This window comes from Rhinatrema bivittatum, chromosome 3 (assembly GCF_901001135.1).
Source record: "Rhinatrema bivittatum chromosome 3, aRhiBiv1.1, whole genome shotgun sequence".
NCBI lineage: Eukaryota > Metazoa > Chordata > Amphibia > Gymnophiona > Rhinatrematidae > Rhinatrema > Rhinatrema bivittatum.
The window spans coordinates 215,663,220-215,689,279 of NC_042617.1; the positions used below are offsets into that span (position 1 = coordinate 215,663,220).

The 26,060-nt window shown below is 43.0% G+C and overlaps 1 protein-coding gene and 1 long non-coding RNA gene across 4 annotated transcripts in view; one reads left to right on the plus strand and one right to left on the minus strand.

Annotated features, from left to right (window-relative positions):
- Positions 1-26,060, plus strand: part of NUP133 (nucleoporin 133) — a 271,938-nt gene that overhangs the window by 164,608 nt on the left and 81,270 nt on the right. The window contains exon 19 of the mRNA XM_029594184.1: positions 13,034-13,167. Within this exon, the coding sequence (XP_029450044.1) occupies positions 13,034-13,167 (134 nt within the window). The remainder of the gene's footprint in view (positions 1-13,033; positions 13,168-26,060) is intronic.
- The window catches only part of LOC115087249, a 221,397-nt gene that overhangs the window by 112,086 nt on the left and 83,251 nt on the right, over positions 1-26,060 (minus strand). Inside the window, exon 4 of one of the 3 annotated variants that reach the window (XR_003855471.1) lies at positions 18,213-19,155. The exons of the other annotated variants lie outside the window; for them this stretch is intronic. This is a non-coding gene — a long non-coding RNA (uncharacterized LOC115087249). Of the gene's footprint in view, positions 1-18,212; positions 19,156-26,060 lie in introns of those variants that run through there. 3 annotated transcript variants of the gene reach the window in all.

Sequence of the window (26,060 nt, forward strand, 5' to 3'; positions counted from 1 at the left end):
AGAATGAGATTAGAAAATCTGCTTAATCACATTTGCCAAAGTTCATGGAGCAGGGATGTACTGAAGTCTGATGTGAAGCTTCATTTAAAGTCTCATGAAAAGCCTCAGGTACAAATTCCCTTGTGCGTGAAGAGTCTAAAATCTGTAAGTCCAAAGTCTTTTGTTCTTCAGGACTTCATGCATATGATCCAAAATCAATATTAACTGGAGATTACCGCAATCCACAGTCATAGGTTTGGTAGGTTTCCAATACTGCTGCTTCTTATCCGGTACATGTATGCATGTTTTCAAATGGATGATAAAGTGGGCTGGAATACATCTGGTGAACGAAATTGTGCCTCATAACTGAGTACAGATTGTCAAGTCCATAAGCTTAGCAAGTTTGTGTCTGAAGGTACCAGCTAAATTATAAGGTGAAGACAGATTGCTTGATATTTATTTATTTAACAGCTTTTCTATACTGATATTCGTGAGTACATCATATCGGTTTACATATAACTGAACTGAAAATACAAAAAACCGGGGGGGGGGTGGAACAGAAGGGTGAAAAACAGAGGATATACTTTGAGCAGGAGGAAATATTGATAGAGGACAGCAAACAAACTATTATAGGAACAGTACCTTGCAGAAAAACAATGTAGAAAGATAAAGGAACATGCAAATAAACACTAGATAATCTTGCAAAAATGCAATATAACATGGCGAGTAGTCTTGTAAAAGTACAAGGGAGGGTATGGAAGTGGGGAGGGGAAAAGATAAAGGGGAGCAACAGTGATGTCTAACAGTAGGAGGATAAGAAAAGACTGAAACAAATACAAAAGACCGGGCCGGGGAAGGGGGGGCAGGGAGGGAGAAAACAGCGAGGAAAAAATTGGAACTGGAGGAAAGACTGAAAAGAATGACAAGGGGATTTAACTGAGGTAGGAAAACAATAGCAGCTTCTCAGTTCTCACTGGCATTCACATTAAAACTGTAGGGGCTATCACATGGCTTGACTTTCATCTTGAATTGCTCAGGCCTGCATTCAATTTGGTTCTGTTGCACAGTCCTTTTTAGGGTGGTTTATCCTTACAACTGGCCTGGGTGTAACGTTTTTGCACACCTCCCAAATTTTGTCAAGTAGAAGCTACTGTTAAGGAAATGCAGTTTAAGGCAGGACTAACACTGAACATAAGAACATGTCATACTGGGTCAGACCAAGGGTCCATCAAGCCCAGCATCCTGTTTCCAACAGTGGCCAATCCAGGCCATAAGAACCTGGCAAGTACCCAAAAACTAAGTCTATTCCATGTTACTGTTACTAGTAATAGCAGTGGCTATTTTCTAAGTCAACTTAATTAATAGCAGGTAATGGACTTCTCCTCCAAGAACTTATCCAATACTTTTTTAAGCACAGCTGTACTAACTGCACTAACCACATCCTCTGGCAACAAATTCCAGAGTTTAATTGTGCGTTGAGTGAAAACGATTAGTTTTAAATGTGCCACATGCTAACTTCATGGAGTGCCCCCTAATCTTTCTATTATCTGAAAAAGTAAATAACCGATTCACATCTACCCGTTCTAGACCTCTCATGATTTTAAACACCTCTATCATATCCCCCCTCAGCCATCTCTTCTCCAAGCTGAAAAGTCCTAACCTCTTTAGTCTTTACTCATAGGGGAGCTATTCCATTCCCCTTATCATTTTGGTAGCCCTTCTCTGTACCTTCTCCATTGCAACTATATCTTTTTTGAGATATGGCGACCAGAATTGTACACATTATTCAAGGTGTGGTCTCACCATGGATTGATACAGAGACATTATGACATTTTCCGCTTTATTCACCATTCCCTTTCAAATAATTCAGCACACTGAACCTATGATTTCAATGTGCTATCCACTATGTCGCCTAGATCTTTCTTGGGTGGTAGCACCTAATATGGAACCTAATATTGTGTAACTATAGCATGGGTTATTTTTCCCTATATGCATCACCTTGCACTTATCCGCATTAAATTTCATCTGCCATTTCGATGCCCAATTTTCCAGTCTCAGAAGGGCTTCCTGCAATTTATCACAATCTGCTTGTGATTTAACTACTCTGCACAATTTTGTATCATCTGCAAATTTGAGTACCTCACTCGTCGTATTTCTTTCCAGATCATTTATAAATATATTGAAAATTAAGGGTCCCAATACAGATCCCTGAGGCACTCCACTCCCTTCCACTGAGAAAATTGTCCATTTAATCCTACTCTCTGTTTCCTGTCTTTTAGCCAGTTTGTAATCAACGAAAGGACAAAGCCACCTATCACGTGACTTATTTTTCCTAGAAGCCTCTCATGAGGAACTTTGTCAAACGCCTTCTGAAAATCCAAGTACACTACATCTACCGGTTCACCTTCAAAAAAGTGAAGCAGATTTGTAAGGCAAGACTTGCCTTGGGTAAAGCCATGCTGACTTTGTTCCATTAAACCATGTCTTTCTATATGTTCTGTGATTTTGATATTTAGAACACTTTCCACTATTTTTCCTGGCACTGAAGTCAGGCTAACCGGTCTGTAGTTTCCCGGATCGCCCCGGAGCCCTTTTTAAATATTGGGGTTACATTAGCTATCCTCCAGTCTTCAGGTACAATGGATGATTTTAATGATAGGTTACAAATTTTTACTAATAGATCTGAAATTTCATTTTTGAGTTTCTTCAGAACTCTGGGGTGTATTCCATCCGGTCCAGGTGATTTACTACTCTTCAGTTTGTCAATCAGGTCTACAACATCTTCTAGGTTCACCGTGATTTGGTTCAGTCCATCTGAATCATTACCCATGAAAACCTTCTCCAGTACGGGTACCTCCCCAACATCCTCTTCAGTAAACACCGAAGCAAAGAAATCATTTAATCTTTCCTCGATGGCTTTATCTTCTCTAAGTGCCCCTTTAATCCCTCAATAATCTAACGGTCCAACTGACTCCCTCACAGGCTTTCTGCTTTGGATATATTTTTAAAAGTTTTTACTGTGAGTTTTTGCCTCTGCAGCCAACTTCTTTTCAAATTATCTCTTAGCCTGTCTTATCAACTGGAGCCACTTCCACTAAGCCTGTAGTACTCTGGATATATAATGATTCCAGTGATGGTCTGCTCATATGCGATTGCAGTCAAAGATAGCTGCAAGAAAAAATAAAGATTGGGGTACGTGAGCGCACTCCTGTTTACATAAGGTCATAGGATTAGCCATCTAGTTTGGAAAGAGTCAAAGAACTATAGTAGAACTTCTTCGTAACATCTCTCATCTTTATAACAAACCTTGACTTTAACAAATTGAGCTAATCTCTTCCTGAAATAGTTTCCTAACATGTAGACAGATGTACTCAGGACTTAGTGGGTTTATGCTTCCCTGCCAACAGATGGAGATGGAGCAAGCTGACGTGTCAGTATATATATCCCTGCAGTGACCCCAGCCTGCCTGTATTCTCCGTCTCCAGCAGATGGACGTGCATCTCGCTGTGGGAGTGAGGACGGCAGCCTAGCCTCTCACCCAGATGCCTCCCGCTTCTTGAAAGGAGTCAAGCAGATCCGACCACCCCTAAAGTGGCCGGTGCCTCTACGGAACCTCAATCTGGTCCTAGATTTCTTAGCAGGAGCCTCCTTCAGACCTCTTCGTGGCCTGTCTCTCCTGGCTGAATCTGTATGACCCTGCTGGTTCTCTGAATGAGTTACCCCAGCCTCTGAGTTAGCCACACCCAATCTGGTATAAGCTGGACACTTTCTGGAACTTTACCTCCCCTAGCTATTAATGATCCTACAGCTCTTTATGCCCAATATTAGTATCTAAACAGAAATTAATAGAGCCAGCTACATGCAAAAGAAAGGGATACTGATTTAAATGCTGCAATAGAGGTATTTATTAGGAACGAAAGCAGAACGCTTCTTGACTTATGGCACTACAAGTAAACTTAAAGAGATAATTCACAATGAAGGTAAATCACAAGTGAGATGGAGCTTACAGGTGTCCAGGTATCAGTCCGGGTCTTTGCACAGTACTTTCTTTTTAATAAGAGCTCACACATGATTAGAGACAAGATTTCCAAACTTCACATTAACACATCACAGCATCAAGAACTCATGGGTCTCCTCCAGGATTCCACACCTTTCTTTGACTTCCACGCTGTCTAAATGCTGGGAATACCTGGGAGGTGTCCCAGCACTCCTTTTGAGTCCCCTCTGTATCCTCAGAGGTGGGGTCATATAGTATGCTATTTTTAGATTGAAGTTGGCTTTCTCTGAGCCATTCCTTGGCTCTGCACACAGCACACTAGCTCCAGACTCAGCAGACCCTTTTTCTATGACAGGAGTGCGGCTTAAGAAATGAGCTCTAATTCAGCTTCCAGTCCAAACATGGACTTAAAGAGCCATGCTTTCAATACTTTTCTTAAGATGAGCAGACTCGCGGCTAATCTGATTTAAGTGGCAGTGAGTTGTACAAGATTGGAATTATTCCCAAAAAGGTTTTCTCTCTGGTGTTTGTGAAGCGAAATGTCAACATAACTAGAAGGGCTTCTGGAAAAGTAATATGCTGTGGCAAAGAAATGATTGGCATTTTGGCATACTTATGTTGGAGCAGTATTTTATTTATTTATTTATTTAAGTCTTTTCTATACCGTCGTTTAGTAGTTTCCGTCACAACGGTTTACAAATAGGCACAAACAAATAATGATGCTGAAACATTACTTTACACAAGTGCCATATCGTTCCGGTACATAGTTTTTTAACATAAGATAAATGTAGTGTGATAAGATACTGTACAGTTTAGTATAGTGATAGGCTGTGAATGGAGAAAGAGTAAAGGGAAGTTCTCAGCTGAAGATAATACTGACCTCACAGGTGACCATATGTATGAGTACCAGAAGGTAAGTTTGTCAATCTGGAGTGCATGAGAAGAAAGATCGAGTCACCATCTATGGATAATCGATGGCGTGATTTCCCTCATAGTTAAAGAAGGGAAAACTGACCAGGAAAATGGTAGATCAGTGACGGAATCTAAGTTCATCTGGAAAAGCTTTACTATTAAGTCCTTCACCTAAACTTGCACACCCTAATTTTGTTAGAGACCAAGCGTTATCATTGGCTGGTCCAAATATCTGGAACAGCTTACCTACTGAATTAAGATTGGAGTCACTGCTTAACATGTTTAAGAAAAAGTTAAAAACATGGCTATTTGAGCAGGCCTTTTCTAACTAAGTCTTTCCTCTTACCCTTGCCTTTCCATCCCCGTTATAGTTTTAGTGAAGAGATTTATGGTAATAATGTGTGGTAATGTTAGGTATTTTATTTTATATAGTGTTATAGTGATTTTAAGATGTTTTTTAATGTTTATAATATTTTTAACTGTTTTTGCTTTTAATATGTACACCAATATGATATCCATTCTTGAATACCGGTATATAAAAGTTTCTCACAGGACAAGCAGGATGTCCTGAACTGGATGTCCAGAACTTTGACTGGCCCCTACTGGGCATGCCCAGCATGGCACTAACCCTGCAGCCAGCAGGGGTCCCCCTTCAGTCTTCTTTTTCCAGCGCAGCAGTAGCCTCGCGGTTTAGGAGCTCTGAAGAGATTCATGACAGGAATTTTCCTCACGGAGTTAATTAAACTTAAATTTCCCCACAGGGGTCCTCCTCTAACTTTTCTCGGGCCGTGGTACTCCAGTAAGTTTTTACCCGTTTTCTGTCGATTACCGTCTAGTTTGGCCCTCGCGGCCTACTGGCCGTCGACCGTACTGCGGCTCGATTTTTTCGATGGCCATGGCGTCGGGGTTTTGCCGGTGCCCAGACTGTACTCGTACCATGTCCATCACAGGCCCTTATGGAGTCTGTGTAATGTGTTTAGGCCGTGAGCATGATGTTCTGACTTGCACCAAATGTGCCCTCATGACACCAAAAGGTCGCAAAGTCAGAATGGAGAAGATGGGACTCCTCTTCCGTGCTCACACCCCGACGCCGTCCATCGCATCGACGTCATCGGAACCGGCACCGTCAAAGTTGCACCAGCATTGACCTCCGTCCGGTCACCGTCCATCAACGTCTTCACGGCCATCGACTCCCGTTACTCCCCCTCAAGATCGAGGGGATCGTAGGAAGAAACATTGGCATCGTAAGTCTCGGACCATCAAGGGAGCGAAATCATCGACCTCGCCACCATCGAAGAAGCCCCGTCCAGAAATGGCATCGAGGCCACCCTCACCCGATCGAGGTTTGGGAGTCGCGATTCCGCCTGTAAAGGTGGTCCCTCCGACTGGGCCTCTGCCTCCCTCTTCCGTCACGGAGCCGGGGCTGCTCGCTCCAGGTCTCCAGAAAGAACTGGATCGGCTGGTCCAGGAGGCCATCGACTAGGCGATGCAACGGCTCCAGGTTCCTCCGGCACCGAGAGTGGAACCAGCCACCGACCCGATGACAGCAGCACTGGCACCGCTACTATCCCGGATGGAGATGCTCATGACCGCCCTTCCACCGGTGATTTCCATGGCTCCGGTACGCTCCCCGTTGACAGCTTCATCGGGAGGAGAAACACCGTTCCGCATTTCTCCTTCGGGAGTATTGCCTCAGCCATTGATGCCATTTCATCTCTCGCCACCGATTCATTCATCGGGAGCGATATGCCCATCGATGCCTTCGATACAAGCACCGATGCCTTCCAGGCCGTCCACGGTTCCCCCGACGATTCCTTTGATTTTCTCGGAGCCTCAGCCGGGGCCTTCGGGTATCCAACCCTCTTCTCGTCCTACAGGTCAGTCTGCTGATCCTTATGACACCTGGGGTGATGATACTTCCACAGACACCGATTACTTACCTTCACCTCCCTCTCCTACTGAAAGTAGAAAGCGTTCTCCTCCAGAGGACCTTTCTTTCATTAATTTTGTGAAGGAAATGTCTGAGTTGGTCCCTTTTCAGCTTCAGACGGAGCAGGATGATAGGCACCAGATGATGGAGCTCCTCCAATTCCTGAATCCCTCAAAAGTGATCACTTCTATTCCCGTTCATCAAGTTCTTCTTGACCTCCTCAAAAAGAATTGGGAAAACCCAGGATCCATTGCTCCAGTCCACAGGAAAGCTGACACTACCTATTTAGTACAGTCAGCCCTTGGCTTTCAAAAATCTCAGCTCAACCACCACTCAGTTGTGGTGGAATCGGCTCAGAAGAAAGCAAAAAGGATGAAGCCTCACTTATCTACCCCTCCTGTTAAGGAGCACAAGTTCCTAGACAATATTGGTTGACGAGTGTTCCAAGGGGCTATGCTCATCTCCAGAATTGCTGCTTACCAGCTGTATATGATCCAATACAATAGGGTCATTTTCAAGCAGATACAGGACTTCTCTGAAACCCTGCCTGAACAATTCCAACAACAGCTTCAAATCCTTGTCAACAAGGAATTTGAAGCAGGAAAGCATGAGATAAGAACAGCTAATGATATCTTCGACACCTCTACTAGAGTGTCTGCAGCTGCCATTTCGGCAAGACGATGGGCCTGGCTCAAATCTTCTGACTTTCGGCCAGAAGTACAAGACAGGCTATCTGACCTACCATGTGTAGGAGACAATCTGTTTGCTGAACAGGTCCAGCAAATAGTGGCTGAATTAAAGGACCATCATGAGACCCTTAAACAGCTCTCATCGATACCTTCCGACTTCCCCTAGACAGCCCTTTAGGAAGGACTCTAAGAAGTCATTCTTCCGTCCAAGGAAGTACTATCCTCCACCAGCAAGGTCCCGAACTACGAGGCCTTCTCAAAAACTTCAGCCTCGCCAGGCCCGAAAGCAAAAGCCGCAAGCAGCTCCCCAGCCGGGGCATGCTTCAGGTTTTTGACTTTCACTTGGAGAGCAGCAGCCTGATTCCTCTGCCAAGCATACCAGTGGGAGGTCGATTGTGCCACTTTCACGGCAAGTGGCAATCAATCACAACTGACCAATGGCTGCTAGCAATCATTGCTCAGGGTTACCACCTAAACTTTCTTGCTCTTCCACCAGACTCACCACCTCTGCAAGCATGAAGAGTATCCGACCATTCTGTCCTTCTGGAGCAGGAGGTTTCCCATCTTCTCCAGTTAAGAGCAATAGAACCCATCCCACTCTCACAGCAAGGCCTAGGGTTCTATTTCCGGTACTTTTTGATCCCCAAAAAATCCGGGGGAGTTCGTCCAATTCTGGACCTACTTGCTCTCAACAAGTACCTACAACGAGAGCAGTTCAAGATGGTAACCTTGGGCTCGCTTCTACCTCTTCTGCAAAGAGAAGAGTGGCTCTGCTCTCTGGACCTTCAGGACACATATACCCACATTGCGATAACTCCAGCTCATCGCAAGTACCTCAGGTTTTTAGTAGGCCCAAAGCACTATCAATACCGCGTGCTTCCGTTCAGCCTAGCTTCGGCACCACGAGTCTTTACCAAATGTCTCGTGGTTGTCGCAGCTTTTCTCAGGAAAGAAGGTGTTCACGTGTACCCCTATCTGTATGACTGGTTAATCGGGGCTCCAACCCAGCAAGCCGCTCGGTCGTCCCTCAATTTGACCCTACACACTCTAATTTCTCTAGGATTTCTTGTTAATTACGAAAAATCCTATTTAGTCCCATCTCAAACCTTGTCGTTCATTGGGGCAGACTTGGACACCTTAGGGGCAAAAGCCTTTCTCCCTCAACGAGCACTAACCCTCGTGTCTCTCGCTCACCAGTTGCAGTCTCAGCATACAGCAACAGCTCGCTAATTCCTCGTCCTTTTAGGACACATGGCGTCCTCAGTCCACACCAATGGCCCGCCTGGCTATGAGACGCATGTATTGGACTCTGAGGTCACAATGGATTCAAGCTGTTCAGCCTCTGTCGACCATTGTCCACATCACAGACTCACTCTGTCTGTCTCTCGCCTGGTGGACAAATCACAACAATCTCCTCCAGGGTCTGCCCTTTCAAGTGCCAGATCCTCAACTCATTCTCGCCACCGACACTTCCAACCTCGGGTGGGGAGCCCATGTGGACAATCTACAGGCACAATGATCTTGGTCTCTAAGGGAAGCCAAACATCAAATAAACTTCCTAGAACTTCGAGCGATGCGATATGCTCTCAGGGCTTTTCAGGAACGCCTGTCAAATCACGTCATCCTGATTCAGATGGACGACCAGGTGGCCATGTGGTACATCAACAAGCAGGGAGGCACAGGCTCCTTCCTTCTGTGTCAGGAAGCTGTGCAGATTTGGTCGGAAGCGCTCTCCCGCTCGATGTACCTCAGGGCCACCTACTTGCCGGGAGTGAACAATGTCTTGGCAGACAAATTGAGTCGTGTCTTCCAACCGCACGAGTGGTCTCTCAACCCCTCGGTAGCGACCTCAATCTTTCGCCAATGGGGATACCCCCAGACAGACCTCTTTGCGTCCCCTCAGAACCACAAATTGGACAACTACTGCTCCCTCATTCAGAGCGAGCGCTCTCAGCCCAGAGATGCATTCTCCCTCTCGTGGGCAACCGGTCAGCTCTATGCATTCCCGCCACTTCCTCTTCTTTTGAAGACTCTCGTGAAGCTACGTCAGGACAAGTGTACCATGATCCTGATAGCACCTCACTGGCCACACCAAGTGTGGTTTCCTATACTCCAGGATCTCTCCATCCGCAGGCACATTCCCTTGGGAATGGACCCGCATCTGATCACTCAAAACGACGGATGCCTACGCCATCCCAAACTTCAGGCCTTGTCCCTGACGGCATGGATGTTGAAAGGTTAATCCTTCAACCACTTAACCTTTCAGATTCGGTTTCTCGTGTCCTGATTGCTTCGCGAAAGCCTTCCACAAGAAAATCTTATTCCTATAAATGGAAAAGGTACACATCATGGTGCACTTCGCAGTCCCTTGATCCCTTTTCCTGTCCAATCCCAAGGTTTTTGGATTATCTCTGGCATTTGTCAGAGTCAAGTTTAAAGACCTCTTTAATCAGAATGCATGTCAGTGCGGTAGCCGCCTTCCATAAAGGTGTCGGGGATGTTCCTATATCAGTACAACCCCTCGTAACACGCTTTTTAAAGGGCTTGCTCCATATCAAGCCACCTTTACGTCCTCCGGCCCCTTCTTGGGACCTTAATCTGGTTCTCGGTCGGCTCATGAAACCACCATTCGAGCCTCTTCACTCCTGTGACCTAAAATATCTCGCATGGAAAGTGATTTTCCTTTTGGCTATCACTTCAGCTCGCAGGGTTAGTGAGTTACAGGCCCTAGTTACCTATCCGCCTTACACTAAACTCCTGCAGGACCGGGCAGTACTCCGCACTCACCCAAAATTTTTACCTAAGGTAGTTTCGGAGTTTCACATTAATCAATCCATCATACTACCTACCTTCTTTCCCAGGCCCCATTCCAATCCAGGGGAACGGGCTCTGCATACCCTTGACTGTAAATGGGCTCTAGCGTTCTACCTAGACCGTACAGTTGCCCACAGGAAGAGTACTCAGTTATTTGTCTCTTTCCATCCCTATAAATTAGGGCAACCTGTGGGTAAGCAGATTCTCTCCTCCTGGTTGGCGGACTGCATATCTCTTTGCTATCAGCAAGCAGGCATTCCTTTTCAAGACCGTGTCAAAGCACACTCTGTGAGGGTCATGGCGACTTCACTAGCACACCTACAATCAGTGCCGCTTCCTGACATTTGCAGGGTTGCCACCTGGAGTTCTCTCCACACTTTTGCAGCCCACTATTGCTTGGACAAAGCCAGAAGACAAGATTCCATCTTAGGTTACGCAGGACAGACTAGCCAATTTCCAACGTGATGTACCTACACCCTTCCGCCTGCCCGGTGGGGTTCAGGATGCCCTCTACCAAATTCCACCCCAGTTGTTGTGCCTGTTGCACGCCGTTGGGTACATTTGGTGCATGTTCGGACATCCTCAGCTCGGTACTCACCCATATGTGAGGACTACCATCCTGCTTGTCCTGTGAGAAAGCAAATGTTGCTTACCTGTAACAGGTGTTCTCACAGGACAGCAGGATGTTAGTCCTCACGAAACCCACCCGCCGCCCCGCGGTGTTGGGTTCGTAACGTTTTGTTGTTTTATTTTTCGGCACTGCCTGTAGCTTTCAAATAAGACTGAAGGGGGACCCCTGCTGGCTGCAGGGTTAGTGCCATGCTGGGCATGCCCAGTAGGGGCCAGTCAAAGTTCTGGAAACTTTTACAGAAGTTTTCCGTGATTGGGCTCCATCCTGATGATGTCACCCATATGTGAGGACTAACATCCTGCTGTCCTGTGAGAACACCTGTTACAGGTAAGCAACATTTGCTAAACTAAATAAATAAATGGTGTCAGGTTATTGGGGCTGCCTGCAAGTAATCCATTCTAGTTTATTTTACAACCAGGTTTTATTTTAGAATACACTTTAAAAGAAAGCAAGTATATCCTAGCTTACATTTGCAGGGTTATATATCAATTAACAGTTACCTACACATTAGGGACAACAAGGAGATTTGGGTTCAGTAGCAAGCAGTTTCAAAAGGCACACTCAGTTTAGTCTTGTCTATGTCAGGTTAAACAGTACACACAGAAATTCACTGCTTTGCCTTACAGGCACAGATACCTCTCGATAATAGAGTCATGGTCTCCTCCAGGACTTCATGGCTTGGCTCTTATTCCTCAAATTGCTGGGAACACTGTAGTGTTCCAGCAACCTCTTTTGAAATCCCAAAGATCATTCCAGATCCTCAAAGGCAAGGTTTAGAGGTCTGGACTTGAAGGAGCCAGTAGGCCCTTTCTACTCAGAAAAAAAATTCTAATCTCCCCAGCAGTCTGCTGGTTCAAGGCTGGCTCAAGTTCTTTTGCACTGACAGGAGGATAGAATAGAATGGAATTTGAAATTGGAGAAGGTAAAACATGAGGTAATGAGGGAACAGTAAAAGCTAAGATATTAGGAAAAACAGGCTGATTCTGCCTGACCAGTGGCACAAGTAGTATGAGGAAAGGAAGGAGGAAGAATAAGAACTGCTGCAAAGCCATGTTTCTATAGGGAGGGAGAAGGGATAATTTGGATACTTATGAAGATGTTAACTCTATGATCAGTAGGAAAGTTACTTGCACAAGAAAATGAAAAGCCAAAAATGAAAAAGGAGACTAGGACTTTTAGACTAAAGAATAGAAGCAAGAGCAATCATAATTAATATGAAGGATTGCTGTGTTCTGCCAATTTCAGTTCAACCATGCATAGAAAGTGTGGAAAAATACTAATGTAGCAGATCAGGAGTCAGAGTAGGAGTTATTCACAAGGCAACAGCCTGGAATTGCTCTAAGATGTAACAAAGAAAATCTGAATGGAATATTGAAAAACAGATAAGGTCCCCACTGTCTGTAAGCCAGGCTGGAGAAGACTTGAGATTTAAGAGCATGTTTTCACCAGTACTTAAGTTTATATATTTATTGAAGGTAAAAGCCTCCTATAAAGGAGTCTATATTAGGACCCCTTAAAAGATGAGGACCAGGCATTTAGCATGGTCCACCTTAAAGCATACACCCAAAGGGAATCTTGGTCCTAGGGCATTTCCCTGAACAAGGGGATGATTAAGCAGGCCCCAGAGAAAACAGATGCCCTGAGCAGGAGGAAGAAACAGAGAATATGCTAAGACTGTCAATGTGTGACTGATACAGCTTAATTTAAGCACTGCTGACTAAGCAATTGTTATCTACTTTTTTGCTTTTGTGTAAATAATAAAGATTTCTGTGAAGCAAGGCTGGAGTCCAGTCTGTTCTGCCTGTGCAAGCCAAGGACTGCTCCTGTGGTGTTACACCTCCCAGGTGGTAAAAGTTCTCTTTCGTCCTCAGATGCTATTGTTGCTAATATGAGACAGCTTGCCTTACCATCCAGGTAGTAAGAAAAATAAGAAATGAAAGCACAGGTTGTTGCCTAATTATTTTCCACATGTTTTATGTACTTTTTTTTGACACTATGTTAAAAAAAAATATATATATATATGGAGGAAAATGTTTTGGGGAGTTGGTAATTCTAACAGATTTCCCCTCTGGCCTCCCTAGTTTCCCTTGGACAGTACCAGTGGGCTGCTGCTCTTGCTGAAAAATACTGTGATTTTGACATCTTGGTACAGATGTGTGAACAAACAGATAACCAAGCCAAATTACAGCGTTATATGACACAATTTTCTGAACAGGTAATATTTTGTTTTTAATTCTGTCAACCAATCATAATATTCATTTGTCATCTAAAATGTCATTTTCTCCCTCTCCTATTAACTTGCTGTGCTTATTCATTATCTTCAGTATTCTCTGTTTTCCTGCATATACAATCTGAAATCAGAACCAAATACCATGACCATGAAAAGAGAATAAAGCTCATCTTAACATTGTTCTGTTATAATAACCATAACGCATCACTATGGTGAACTGTGTTTAACTTCCATACAGAGACTAAATGCAGTTTTAGCCATGTAAGTACTCCATTTATAAATATATTGAAAAGCACAGGTCCCAGTACAGATCTCTGAGGCACTCCACAGCCCACTGCCCTCCACTGAGAAAATTGTCCATTTAATCCTACTATGTTTCCTGTCTTTTAGCCAGTTTGTAATCCACAAAAGGACATCGCCACCTATCCCATGACTTTTTACTTTTCCTAGAAGCCTCTAATGAGGAACTTTATCAAATGCCTTCTGAAAATCCAAGCACAATACATCAACTGGTTCACCTTTATCTACATGTTTATTAACTCCTTCAAAAACGTGAAGCAGATTTGTGAGGCAAGATTTGCCTTGGGTAAAGCCATGCTGACTTTGTTCCATTAAACCATGTCTTTCTTTATGTTCTGTGATTTTGATATTTAGAACACTTTCCACTATTTTTCCTGGCACTGAAGTCAGGCTAACTGGTCTGGTCAGGGGATCACCCCTGGAGCCCTTTTTAAATATTGAGGTTACATTAGCCACCCTCCAGTCTTCAGGTACAATGGATGATTTTAATGATAGGTTACAGATTTTTACTAATAGATCTGAAATTGCATTTTTTAGTTCCTTCAGAACCCTGGAGTGTATACCTTCCGGTCCAGGTGATTTACTACTCTTCAGTTTGTGTATACCATCCGGTCCAGGTGATTTACTACTCTTCAGTTTGTCAATCAGGCCTACCACATCTTCTAGGTTCACCATGATTTGGTTCAGTCCATCTGAAAACCTTCTCTGGAATGGGTATCTCCCCAACATTCTCTTCAGTAAACACTGAAGCAAAGAAATTGTGTAATCTTTCCGCCATGACCTTATCTTCTCTGTGCCCCTTTAACCCCTCGATCATCTACAGGTCCAGCTGACTCCCTCGCAGGCTTTCTGCTTTGGATATATTTTTAAAAGTTTTTACTGTGAGCTTTTGCCTTTATTTATTTTATTTTATTTATTTATTTATTATTTTTATTATACCGAGTTTCATGACAGGCATCACATCAACCCGGTTTACAAATAACAATGTGTGTAAAGCATAGCGTAACGTAATAAGCAATATTCCCAATAAAACTGTGAACTTTAAATACAGTGAATCAATTATAGGGTGTGAGAAAGTTACAATAAAACAGGGAAAATTAACTTGGAACTGGAAGAGGGGAGAAATTGAACAATGCAATATTTACATTTCATCCAATTAATGTAATAGTATAGCAGAGTAAATAAATAAGCCTATGTGAATAAATGTGACATTTATTATGGCCAGCTTCTTTTCAAATTTTCTCTTAGCCTGTCTTATCAATGTTTTACATTTAATTTGCTAACGCTTATGCTTTATCCTATTTTCCTTTGTTGGATCCTTCTTCCAATTTTTGAATGAAGATCTTTTGGCTAAAATAGCTCTTTCACCTTACCTTTTAACCATGCTGGTAATTGTTTTGCCTTCCTTCCACCTTTCTTAATGTGTGGAATACATCTGGACTTTGCTTCTAGGATGGTATTTTTTAACAATGACCATGCCTCTCACACACTTTTTACCTTTGTAGCTGCTCCTTTCAGTTTTTTTGTATTTTTCTCATTTTATCAGTTTCCCTTTTGAAAGTTTAGCACTAGAGCCGTGGATTTGCTTCCTTGTCCCCCTTCCAGTAATTAATTCAAATTTGATCATATTATGATCACTATTGCCAAGCGGCCCCACCACCGTTACCTCTCACCAAATTCTGTGCTCCGCTGAGAATTAGATCTAAAATTGCTCTCTCTCGCGTCTGTTCCTGAATCAATTGCTCCATAAAACTGTCATTTATACCATCGAGGAACTTTATCTCTCTAGCATGTCCCGCTGATACATTTACCCAGTCAATATTGGGGTAATTGAAATCTCCCATTATTACTACACTACCAATTTGGTTAGCTTCCCTAATTTCTCTTAGCATTTCACTGTCTGTCTCACCATCTTGGCCATGTGTACGGTAGTATACTCCTATCACTATACTCTTCCCCAACACACAAGGGATTTCTACCCATAAAGATTTGATTGTGCATTTAGTCTCATGCAGGATGTTTATTCTGTTGGACTCTATGCCATCCCGGACTTAAAGTGCCACACCGCCTCCCGGATGCTCCTCTCTGTCATTGCAATATTATTTGTACCCCAGTATAGCACTGTCTGATTGGTTATCCTCCTTCCTCCATGTCTCTGAGATGCCAATTAAGTCTGTCATCATTCACTGCTATACATTCTAATTCTCCCATCTTACTTCTTAGACTTCTGGTACTAGCTAAATATTAGCTCCCAATGCTTTTCTTCTATGCTGGAGTGTCAGTCTACTCTATGCATATCACCAATTCCTTTACCACCAGGACTGTCCAGAAGGTCCTTTGGGTCAAGGCAAGGAAAATCCTCATTGCACCAGCCTAGCCATAGCAACTGTGGTTTCTATCTCTTATCAGTCTATCAGTTCAGTCTCTGATTCTGTTGCATATATCTCTGCCATCTCAACCTTTCATTCCTGGCCCTGACAACATGGATGTTGAACACACAGTAGTGTCATCCTTACTCATGCCTGCCAAAGGAGATGGAGAATGTGCTGATTTTAGCCATAAAGCCCTCAACCAGAAGATAATACAGTTTGATGTGGAAGAGGTTTTTCAGCTTGATGTGGGTCCAACTATCTGGATCATTTTTCCTATAGCCCAAGGAACTTGCTTTAGTATCTATTCTTCCTCTCGTCATCACCACCTCTTCAGCAAGATTAGTCTCTGTAGCATCACATCGTATCACCAGCAGGAGGGAGGAGTTCCAATCTCTATCTATCTATCTTTTGGTAACCAAGTTCATGAAAGTTTTGTGATGTTCCAGACATCTGGTCAGTAAACCACCAGTGCCTTTGTGAACTTCATTTAGTCCTAGCTCAACTCACGAAACTTCCTTTCAAACCTCTCAATTTGGTAGATTTGACGTTTCTCTCCTGCAAAGTGTTATTTCTTGTAGCTATCACTTTGCTACAAAAAATAAGTGAATTACAGGCTCTGGTGTCATATTCTTCATATCTGCAATGTTTTCACAGTAGTGTGGTTATGCGGATCCATCCCAGATTTGTTCCAAAAATGTTTATATTCTATATTTCTCCATGGACAGGAAGGACAGGTATCAGCCATTCAATTGGTTAATGTCATTCAACGGCGCCAACTTGACATGTTCTCTCAGTTTTCTTTATCTTTATTTAAATTTATTGATTATTCAGGCACTAAGCGATGTACAGATCATGACAGACATAAAACGATCTACAAAACAAGATTACAGCACATAGCTGCATCAAATCAAAATCATGCCAGAAAGCCTTAACTATATATGCATACAAACTATATTTAACTGAAAAATAAGCCTGTTTAAAGAGAAATGTCTTCAACATGGTCTTGAATGTTTTCGAACAATTTGACACATTGCCTCAGGCAATGAATTCCAGAGAGTAGGAGCTGCAGTGGAAAAAGTGCAACCTGGTTTCCACAAGACAGGCCTACTGTACTGAAGGTATGTATAATATGTCTCTCTGAGAAGATCTTAAAGATCATGTAAGACACTAGATCCATCGTGCTGTTAGATCAAGGAGAGTCATTAGAGCTACTCAACTTGAACATTGTCATGCAGTTTTATAATGGACACGCTGTAGAATGGGAAGCCAGTGCAAGTCTGTAATTGTTGGAGAAATGTGTGACTCTTTCCTGAAATGAGACAGGTGATTGAGTTCAGCAATAACTATAATGCACTTAGTTGATGCTGGAAGTCCAAGATATATAGCATAACAATAGTCAATCAAAGATTCTGCTGTGGCTGGTCATATGAACTGAACATGGACAAAAAACTGTATATCGTCAGCATAAAATTTATATCCCTCACATAGACCAGCCAAAATGTTGCAAAAGGTAGCCAGGTAGATGTTGAAAAGGCCTATATTCATAGAATCCATTGTAAGTATCTGTACCACATCTTGACTTGCTGGGAATGCCCGAAAAAGTATGATTGGACCCAGGCCAAAACCACTCCCATTATGCTTATTATTTATTATTTAGCTAGTACAATAAGGTGTCCTAGTCAGCTGTATCAAATGCCAATGAAATATCTAGAAATACAAGAACATAAATATTTCCACCATTCAGGCCTCTTCTAAGCATGTATGGGAGTTCTCATGCAGCAGCCGTCCGTGAGTCTCTTCAGTCTCTTTCCTTCTGCTGTCCTGGCAGAACATTTGTTTTCTCTCGTTGCCCATGGGATTTTGTTTTGCAAAAATTGATTTTGCTGTTTTTTCTCATTTTTTTTTTCTTTTTCTTTTTTGGTACCCTTTCTTCTTTCTAGTCTCTTCTATATGAAAAAATAAATACATACATAAAGGAGTGGTCTTAATTTTTTAAATCATGTCAGGGAAGCAGGCATTAAAAGCCTGCAAGAGATGTAGACCCAAAATGGCTATGATTGAACTTCATAAAGTTTGTCTGATAGGTGCCTCTGGCCTTTCCATGATACTTTGAACTGTGAGACCTGCTGCCAGAATGTCACCAACTATGACGGCCGACCTAACCCTTCCCTCCTGGGCAGTAGGCCTTGGGGAGATATCCTCAGTGCGAAAGGACAATGCATCACCTAGAGAGCAGGTCCTTGCTACAGGATCCTTTCCTGCTACACCTGGTTGGTGCTCTCCCATTATGAGACCTTCTTCCTCCAAGGCAGCACCAGGGCTGCCAGTCTGAAGTTGGGACTTGACTACTATGTCCCTGAAGGTCTCATCTATATACCTCTCTGTCTGCCACTCTAGCCTCCAGAGATCGGACTCGTTCTCTGAGAGCCAGGAGCTCTTTGCATCGCATGCACATGTACAACTTCTCACTGGTGTAGTATGGCCAGAGTTCCTCCAACAAGTCCCATGACTACAGTTGGAGTTCCGACGAAAGGCTGAGATTTCCCTGAGCCTGTTTGAGTCTGCAAAGATCCAACGCCAGATCTCTTCTCAACCGTGCGTTGGATAATCGCCACCGGCACCCCCTGGTCAATATACAGGCTCTCCTGACCCACCACATCAGGGCAGGAGAAGTCCTATCATTGGGGCTCAATGAGATGTCCAAAAAACGCTTTAGGCTGGCGCTCTGCTCCCCCGGAGACAGCGGCATCGAAGACTGGCCCTAACTGTGCTGAAGCGAGGAGCAGCTCTGGGATCGTCGATTCACGTGGTAAAGAGCTTTGCAGAAGAGCAGGGGGATCCCCTCGAAGCCTTCCGCGTCTCTTAACCATAATATATAGGAAAAAGGTAATAAGGAAACAAGTAACTCTGGAGCGCTCTTACACAGTATCCTACCCTTACTTCCTTTTCAAAAGATATCCAGATTATTCTTACTGATACATTCACTTTTCAGCATAAGAGTAGTATCAGCAAGAAAGTTCATGGAATGCTGGATCTCATGGCAGCCACAGTTCGCATGACTATATACATATGATTTCCGCATTGGCACTTGAAATGTCACTGGAAGTAGTATTCTCAACACAGTCTTCCAGAATATTGATTACTTTTCCTATTTGTAATTCTCTTCATTGGAGGATTCACCCTCTCAGTCTCCTGCAAGGTCTCTCTTTTCACCCACAAGTTCAAGAAAATTTGCTGATGGATACGTCCACTCAAGCCTGGGGAGCATACTTGGGCTGGCTGTCTTCTCAGAAGATGTGGACTAAAGAAGAACATATAAAATCTTAGAAATGAGCTATTTTCAAAACGCTTACTTTTGAAGTTTTCATAAAAGGTAAAGTATTTCAGATTGAAACAGACAATATTGTAGCAATGGGCAAAATGGGTTATCAAGCAACAGAAATTGCAAAACAAGAGAAGAACTTTCTAAAGAATCAGATTGCAAAATAAGGAAAAACAATTGGCAAAAATATAAATACAGGACAAATTTAGAGAGAGTTACTTAAGAAATTTCACATAGATCAAAATCTGACATAGGAATGGCTAAGGAAAGGAGAACTTAAACCTAAAGATGAGTTAGATAATAGCAGCACAGTACAAGATGGTTCACAGCCAGCATAGAAAAAAAGTTAAAACAAATAAATGCAGATTCTGTAAACCAGAACTAGAAATGGTTACACATCTCATTGCTGGATGGAACATGCTGTCAGAAAGCCTATACACAAAAAAGGCATAATGTAGTAAAGCTCATCCACTGGAATTGTTTTGCCTCATTTGAGCTTAAGAAAGTTCAAAATGACCAGAAGAGAGAGACAAGATATTGAAATAATTTGCAGGAGCTTCATGGCAAAGATGCAAAATGTATATAATATGCATGGAAAAAAACTTTTCATATTTTTTTATGAACAAAATCATTCTGAAAGCCCTGACACTTGTTTTTTCAACTGTATATTATCCACCAAAATTTTCTCCATTTAGCCTGCCATCAGAAATTGTGAAAATTCATAAAGAACATTATTAGGTTATGATTTTTAGACCATTGTATTACCAACTCCCCACCCCCACTTCCTATCAGCGGCAACTTTCATAGTACCTTCCTGTCATTTGTGCATTCTATTTTCACTCTATGCAAAATAGTTGGAGAATTAGGGCCGGATTTTAAAAAGGCCTGGCGATGCGTGTGTAAGTCCCGGGGCTTGCAGAAAGGGGTGGAGGCCCCTGACATATAGTGGCCATTTGCCGCTGTGTCAGAGATCGTGTGCCGGCAGGGCTGAAGTAAGTTTTGAAATTTAAAAAAAAATCATCAAAGGTAGGGGGGAAAGGGCGGGGGAGGTAGGGGACGGGGAAGGCAGTGAGGCTCGGAGCACGTGCTGACCCCAGATTTTATAACACCTGCGCACGCATGTTATAAAACTGGGCGTACATGTGCGCGGACCAGATAGTGCGCACACATGTAGGCAGTGCGCGCTTCTTTTAAAAAATCTACCCCTTAATGCATAGCCAAAATCATTTCTTTAGAAATAAGGACAATTGGATATTCTTTCATGGAGAAATAATCATAATTTTCTTTTTTTGACAGTATTATATAACATTTATATAGACAAAGCTACTGAAAACAAAAGTAAGCATGTTCAATTGCTTTGAGTGAAGTTAAATTATCCAGGAAAAATCTCCATGATATTCTTGCATTGTATATAACTTGACATTTTAGTTTACACTATGGTACATTTTTCCTAAAAGAAAAAGTTTTAATATCTCAATTTCAAAATATAATCCTATTCCAGGTCACCTTCGGCATGTTACATTCCGGGGTGTTGTGTGCCCTTGGGCCTCAGCCCGACCCCAGACGGATCCAGGACCGAACCGAGGGTTGGCGACGTGTCCCAGGATGGCAGAAAAATGGTCTTACCCTCTGCCGGGCCTGCCAGTGCTCTGACAGGTCCTTGTCTTCTCCGTGGAGCTCCTCGTCTTCTTTCGTCTGATTCTCGTGCCTGAGGTCCCTGTCCAGGTGTCCTGGTGTCTCGTCTTTGGACGTCCCGCTTCCTGATGTTCCTGGTTCCTTGGTGTCCTTGTTCCAGTGCTCTGGAGCCTTCTATTCTGCCGGCCGTGGATCTCCAGGTGACGCTGCTCCGTCTTAGGAGATGCCGGCAGTGGACTGGTGTCCTGTGCTCCAGAGCCGTCCTGTCTTGCCAGCCTATGTGGAGCTCCGGATGACATCGGCTCCGTCGTTGAAGTTCTGCCTCGACTGGATTCTTCCCTGCGCTCGTACCGCTCTCCTCATGGTCCTTGGGCTTTGTAGGGCGTGTAGTGGGACAGGGTGGTCTGCGACCAGCCCATTGGATCCGCCCATGAAGGTGGGCTGAGTAGGGCACCCTGAGAGACAGTGCCTTTGTCCACCTTCCCAGCTTCTCGTCTTGTCGCTGATGCCGTTGCATCAGCCTTGGTGACATAGAAACATAGAAATGACGGCAGAAAAAGACCAAACGGCCCATCCAGTCTGCCCAGCAAGCTTCACACATTTTTTCTCATACTTATCTGTTTCTCTTAGCTCTTGGTTCTATTTCCCTTCCACCCCCACCATTAATGTAGAGAGCAGTGATGGAGCTGCATCCAAGTGAAATATCTAGCTTGATTAGTTAGGGGTAGTAGGGGTAGTAACCGCCGCAATAAGCAAGCTACACCCATGCTTATTTGTTTTACCCAGACTATGTTATACAGCCCTTATTGGTTGTTTTTCTTCTCCCCTGCCATTGAAGCAGAGAGCTATGCTGGAAATGCGTGATGTATCAGTCTTTCTCCCATGCCGTTGAAGCAGAGAGCCATGCTGGATATGCATCGAAAGTGAAGTATCAGGCACATTTGGTTTGGGGTAGTAACCGCCATAACAAGCCAGCTACTCCCCGCTTTGTGAGTGCGAATCCTTTTTTCTTCTCCCCTGCCGTTGAAGCTATGCTGGATATGCGTGAAGCATCAGTTTTTCTTTTCCCCTGCTGTTGAAGCAGAGAGCTATGCTGGAAATGCGTGATGTATCAGTCTTTCTCCCATGCCGTTGAAGCAGAGAGCCATGCTGGATATGCATCGAAAGTGAAGTATCAGGCACATTTGGTTTGGGGTAGTAACCGCCATAACAAGCCAGCTACTCCCCTCTTTGTGAGTGCGAACCCTTTTTTCTTCTCCCCTGCCGTTGAAGCAGAGAACTATGCTGTATATGCATTGAAAGTGAAGTATCAGGCTTATTTGGTTTGGGGTAGTAACCGCCATAACAAGCCAGCTACTCCCCTCTTCGTGAGTGCAAATCCTTTTTTCCACATTTCCTCTTGCTGTTGAAGTTTAGAGCGATGTTGGAGTCACAGTAAGCATGTGTATGTTTATTGAAAAGGGTATTGTCTCCAGGCAGTAGCCATCATTCTGGCGAGTCACCCACTCTTCATTGGCGGCCTCTTGACTTTATGGATCCACAGTGTTTATCCCACGCCCCTTTGAAGTCCTTCACAGTTCTGGTCTTCACCACTTCCTCCGGAAGGGCATTCCAGGCATCCACCACCCTCTCCGTGAAGAAATACTTCCTGACATTGGTTCTGAATCTTCCTCCCTGGAGCTTCAAATCGTGACCCCTGGTTCTGCTGATATTTTTCCTACGGAAAAGGTTTGTTGTTGTCTTTGGATCATTAAAACCTTTCAAGTATCTGAAAGTCTGTATCATATCACCTCTGCTCCTCCTTTCCTCCAGGGTGTAAATATTTAGATTCTTCAATCTCTCCTCGTACGTCATCCAATGAAGATCCTCCACCTTCCTGGTCGCCCTTCTCTGTACCGCTTCCATCTTGTCTTTGTCTTTTTGTAGATACGGTCTCCAAAACTGAACACAGTACTCCAGGTGAGGCCTCACCAAGGACCTGTACAAGGGAATAATCACTTCCCTTTTCTTACTCGATATTCCCCTCTCTATGCAGCCCAGCATTCTTCTGGCTTTTGCTATCGCCTTGTCGCATTGTTTCGCAGACTTCATATCATTAGACACTATCACCCCAAGGTCCCTCTCCTGCTCCGTGCACATCAGCCTTCCCCCCCCCATCGAATACAGTTCATTCAGATTTCCACTCCCCATATGCATGACTTTGCACTTCTTGCACTTCCCCCCCCATCGAATACAGTTCATTCAGATTTCCACTCCCCATATGCATGACTTTGCACTTCTTGTCATGTCTTCAACAGCCTTGGTGTCATGTCTTCACATCAACCCTTGCCTGTGATGCCGTCGCTTCAACCCTGGTGTCATGTCTTCGTGTTACGGCCTCCGTCTGCCCTCATCCTCAGGCCGGCCTGCTGCTCAATGCCGATCCAAGCGGCAGGTCCAAAAGGGCTCAGAACGGTCGGAGGAACGTTCACTTACCAAAATCATCTTGTTGGTGCTGGGAGCTTGCATGCCCGACAGAGGGTAAGACTGTGTTTCTGCCATCCTGGGACACGTCGCCAATCCTCGGTTCGGTCCTGCATCCGTCTGGGGTCGGGCTGAGGCCCAAGGGCACACTAAACACCCCGGAATGTAACACGGCAGATATATCTTCACGTTAGATATAGGTACCCTAATGCTAAATTGTCCTTGAGTACAGGGTAGTCTGTAACATTTTGGATGTGTAAATGGCTAGTTCGCTATTTCCATTCAATCTGATGGAAGATACCTTGCTTAATTAATCTGCTCATAAGAAGAGAGCAAAGACATAATAAAGTGGATATGAAAGATACAAATCTCAATTAGATTCACATGTGGCTTGCATAAAAAGGTTTGAACCATGTCCAATATAAGAACTCTCAAAAGCAAAAGTTTGATTCTCTTTTGTCTTTTCTGTTAATGAACAAATTATATTTCATGACCAAACTAATGAAATCAACAGAAATACATACAAAAGCAAGACTGATAAGCGTAAGCTAGCTTGATTTTGGTTATGACCCTCAAGGTACTCATCAATTTTGGCCTGTGTTAATGACTTCAGAAAAATTTGGGATTTCAGATGCTGCATAATCTCCTCTAAAAGTTTGTGTGCTCCCATAGAGTGGAATATTGATGTTACATGAAGTTAGCAAGTAGCACATTTAAAGCAAATTAGAGAAAATTCTTTTTCACTCAGTGTACGATTAAGCTCTGGAATTCATTACTAGAGCATGTGGTTAAGGCAGCTAATGTAACTGGGTTTAAAAAAGGTTTGGATAAGTTCCTGGAAGAAGTCCATAAACTGCTATTAATCAACAGAGAATAGCCACTGCTTGTTACTGGCATTAGTAGTATGGGATCTATTTGGTACTTGCCAAGTACTTGTGACTTGGGCTTAATGAACTCTTGATCTGTCCCAGTATGGCATATCTTTTGTTCTTATGTACCTGCAAAACACTATTCATTGATAATTGGGCAGCAATTTCTGAATCTGAAGATATCACACAGTCTAATGTCTCCAAACCTTTTCCCAAGGATACCTAAAAAAAAAACTTGCTTGTATGGAATTCACAAAAATGTAGCATCAAACATTTTGTGTAACAATAATCTTTTCAACAATTTGTTGTGCTTTAGCCTATGTTGCTTCGTCAAGACCAAGACGACATGCTAAAGTCCAAGCTAGTCTTCTATGTCAACATTTCACTTTAGAATAGAATAGAAATTTCTGTGAGTGATGCCCTAATGACTGCAAGAGTACAGATTCTTTGAAAATGGGTATAAAAATCTGTCCATCCAGGAAGTATAGATGATTCCTCATTGATAGCTTTCATAAAAATGTATGCCATTTCAGTCCTCTGTGCTTGTTCAGGTGCATTCTTTATACTTTCATCTCTAATGCAGCATGATGACTCAGGCTTTGGGGACCTTGCTTCTTGTGTACGTAGTACACCTCTAAACCCCCCCAAAAGAAGTACTTCCAGTAAACCAACACTTTTAAGCAGTCCTGCTTGACCCATTGTTGGAGTTGATTCAGTGACGCAACTTTGCAGCATTATTCCATTTGTGTGATGAGCTGCACCCTTTTCAAATAGTGTATCTTCACCAAAATCTGTATTTTTCCATACTAGAACTATTGATGTCTTCTTTGTAAACCCAAAAAATATCTTATCAGGACCCACAATGAGCTGTAACCTAGCAAGACTTGTGTCATAGGAAACTACTCTACACAGTGACCAAGATGATTTAGTAAAGAAATTATTTATCAAGTGTCACATTGTCAAAACAAGACATAGGGATTTTTTTTTTAATCTTTTATAGTTTAACTGAAATACTGAAAATGATCCTGAGGAAAATTAGATAGTACATTATAACAATTTATACTTTATTTATCCACCAACAAAGAAACAAAGGAGAAGAAATAAGGCAACAAATATGAGGAAAGTGCATTACATGACTACTACTGGCATCACTAAATCAAAGTGGACATTTAGAAGGAAAGTCTATGGGACTAGAAGTTAGTCTTTCTAGAATTTATAAAAGCCTGAAGCTGTTCAGGAGCAAAGAAGATATCTCTCCTTTTCTAATTTTACAAGACATTTACATGGAAACCTTAACATGAACATGGCTCCAAGTACTAATACATCTTTACGAAAGGCTAAGAAAGCTTTCCTCCTAATCTAGATGGCACGAGAAAAATCCTAACAACTAAACCTATAAAAGAAATAGCAATATTCTTGAAGTAATTCTTCATATTGAAACTTAAGTCTGTTTCAGAAAAAAAGGTAGACGTCTCAAGGAAAGCCGTTAAATCCAAGTCCACAGCTTGTGATTGAGTGTTCACAGATAAAATAAAATAAACATTGTTTCAAGCAGGAATTGTCTCCTCAAGTATTTTCAAAGTTGAAGAAAGTAACACAGTAGAGTCATCCGAGGGAGTTCACTCACAGCCTTGGAAAAATGTATAAATCTCAAATAGAGCTGACTTATTCTCCAATAATTCAATTCTTTGTTGTAAACTATTCCTCTCTTTTATAAAAGGTTGAAGATTCTCAATATTAGAGACCTTTTGTTCAAGAGAAGAAAATCTTGCTGGTAATTGAGATTGAGAAGCATCCCAGGCAGAAAATGTAAGTCCAAGCAAGAGGAGACAAAATCTACCTTTGAGGAACACGCAGCACTAGCCTGACCCATGGACACTGTCAAGTCCCAAAGAGCTTCCAGAGTGACTATTGCCA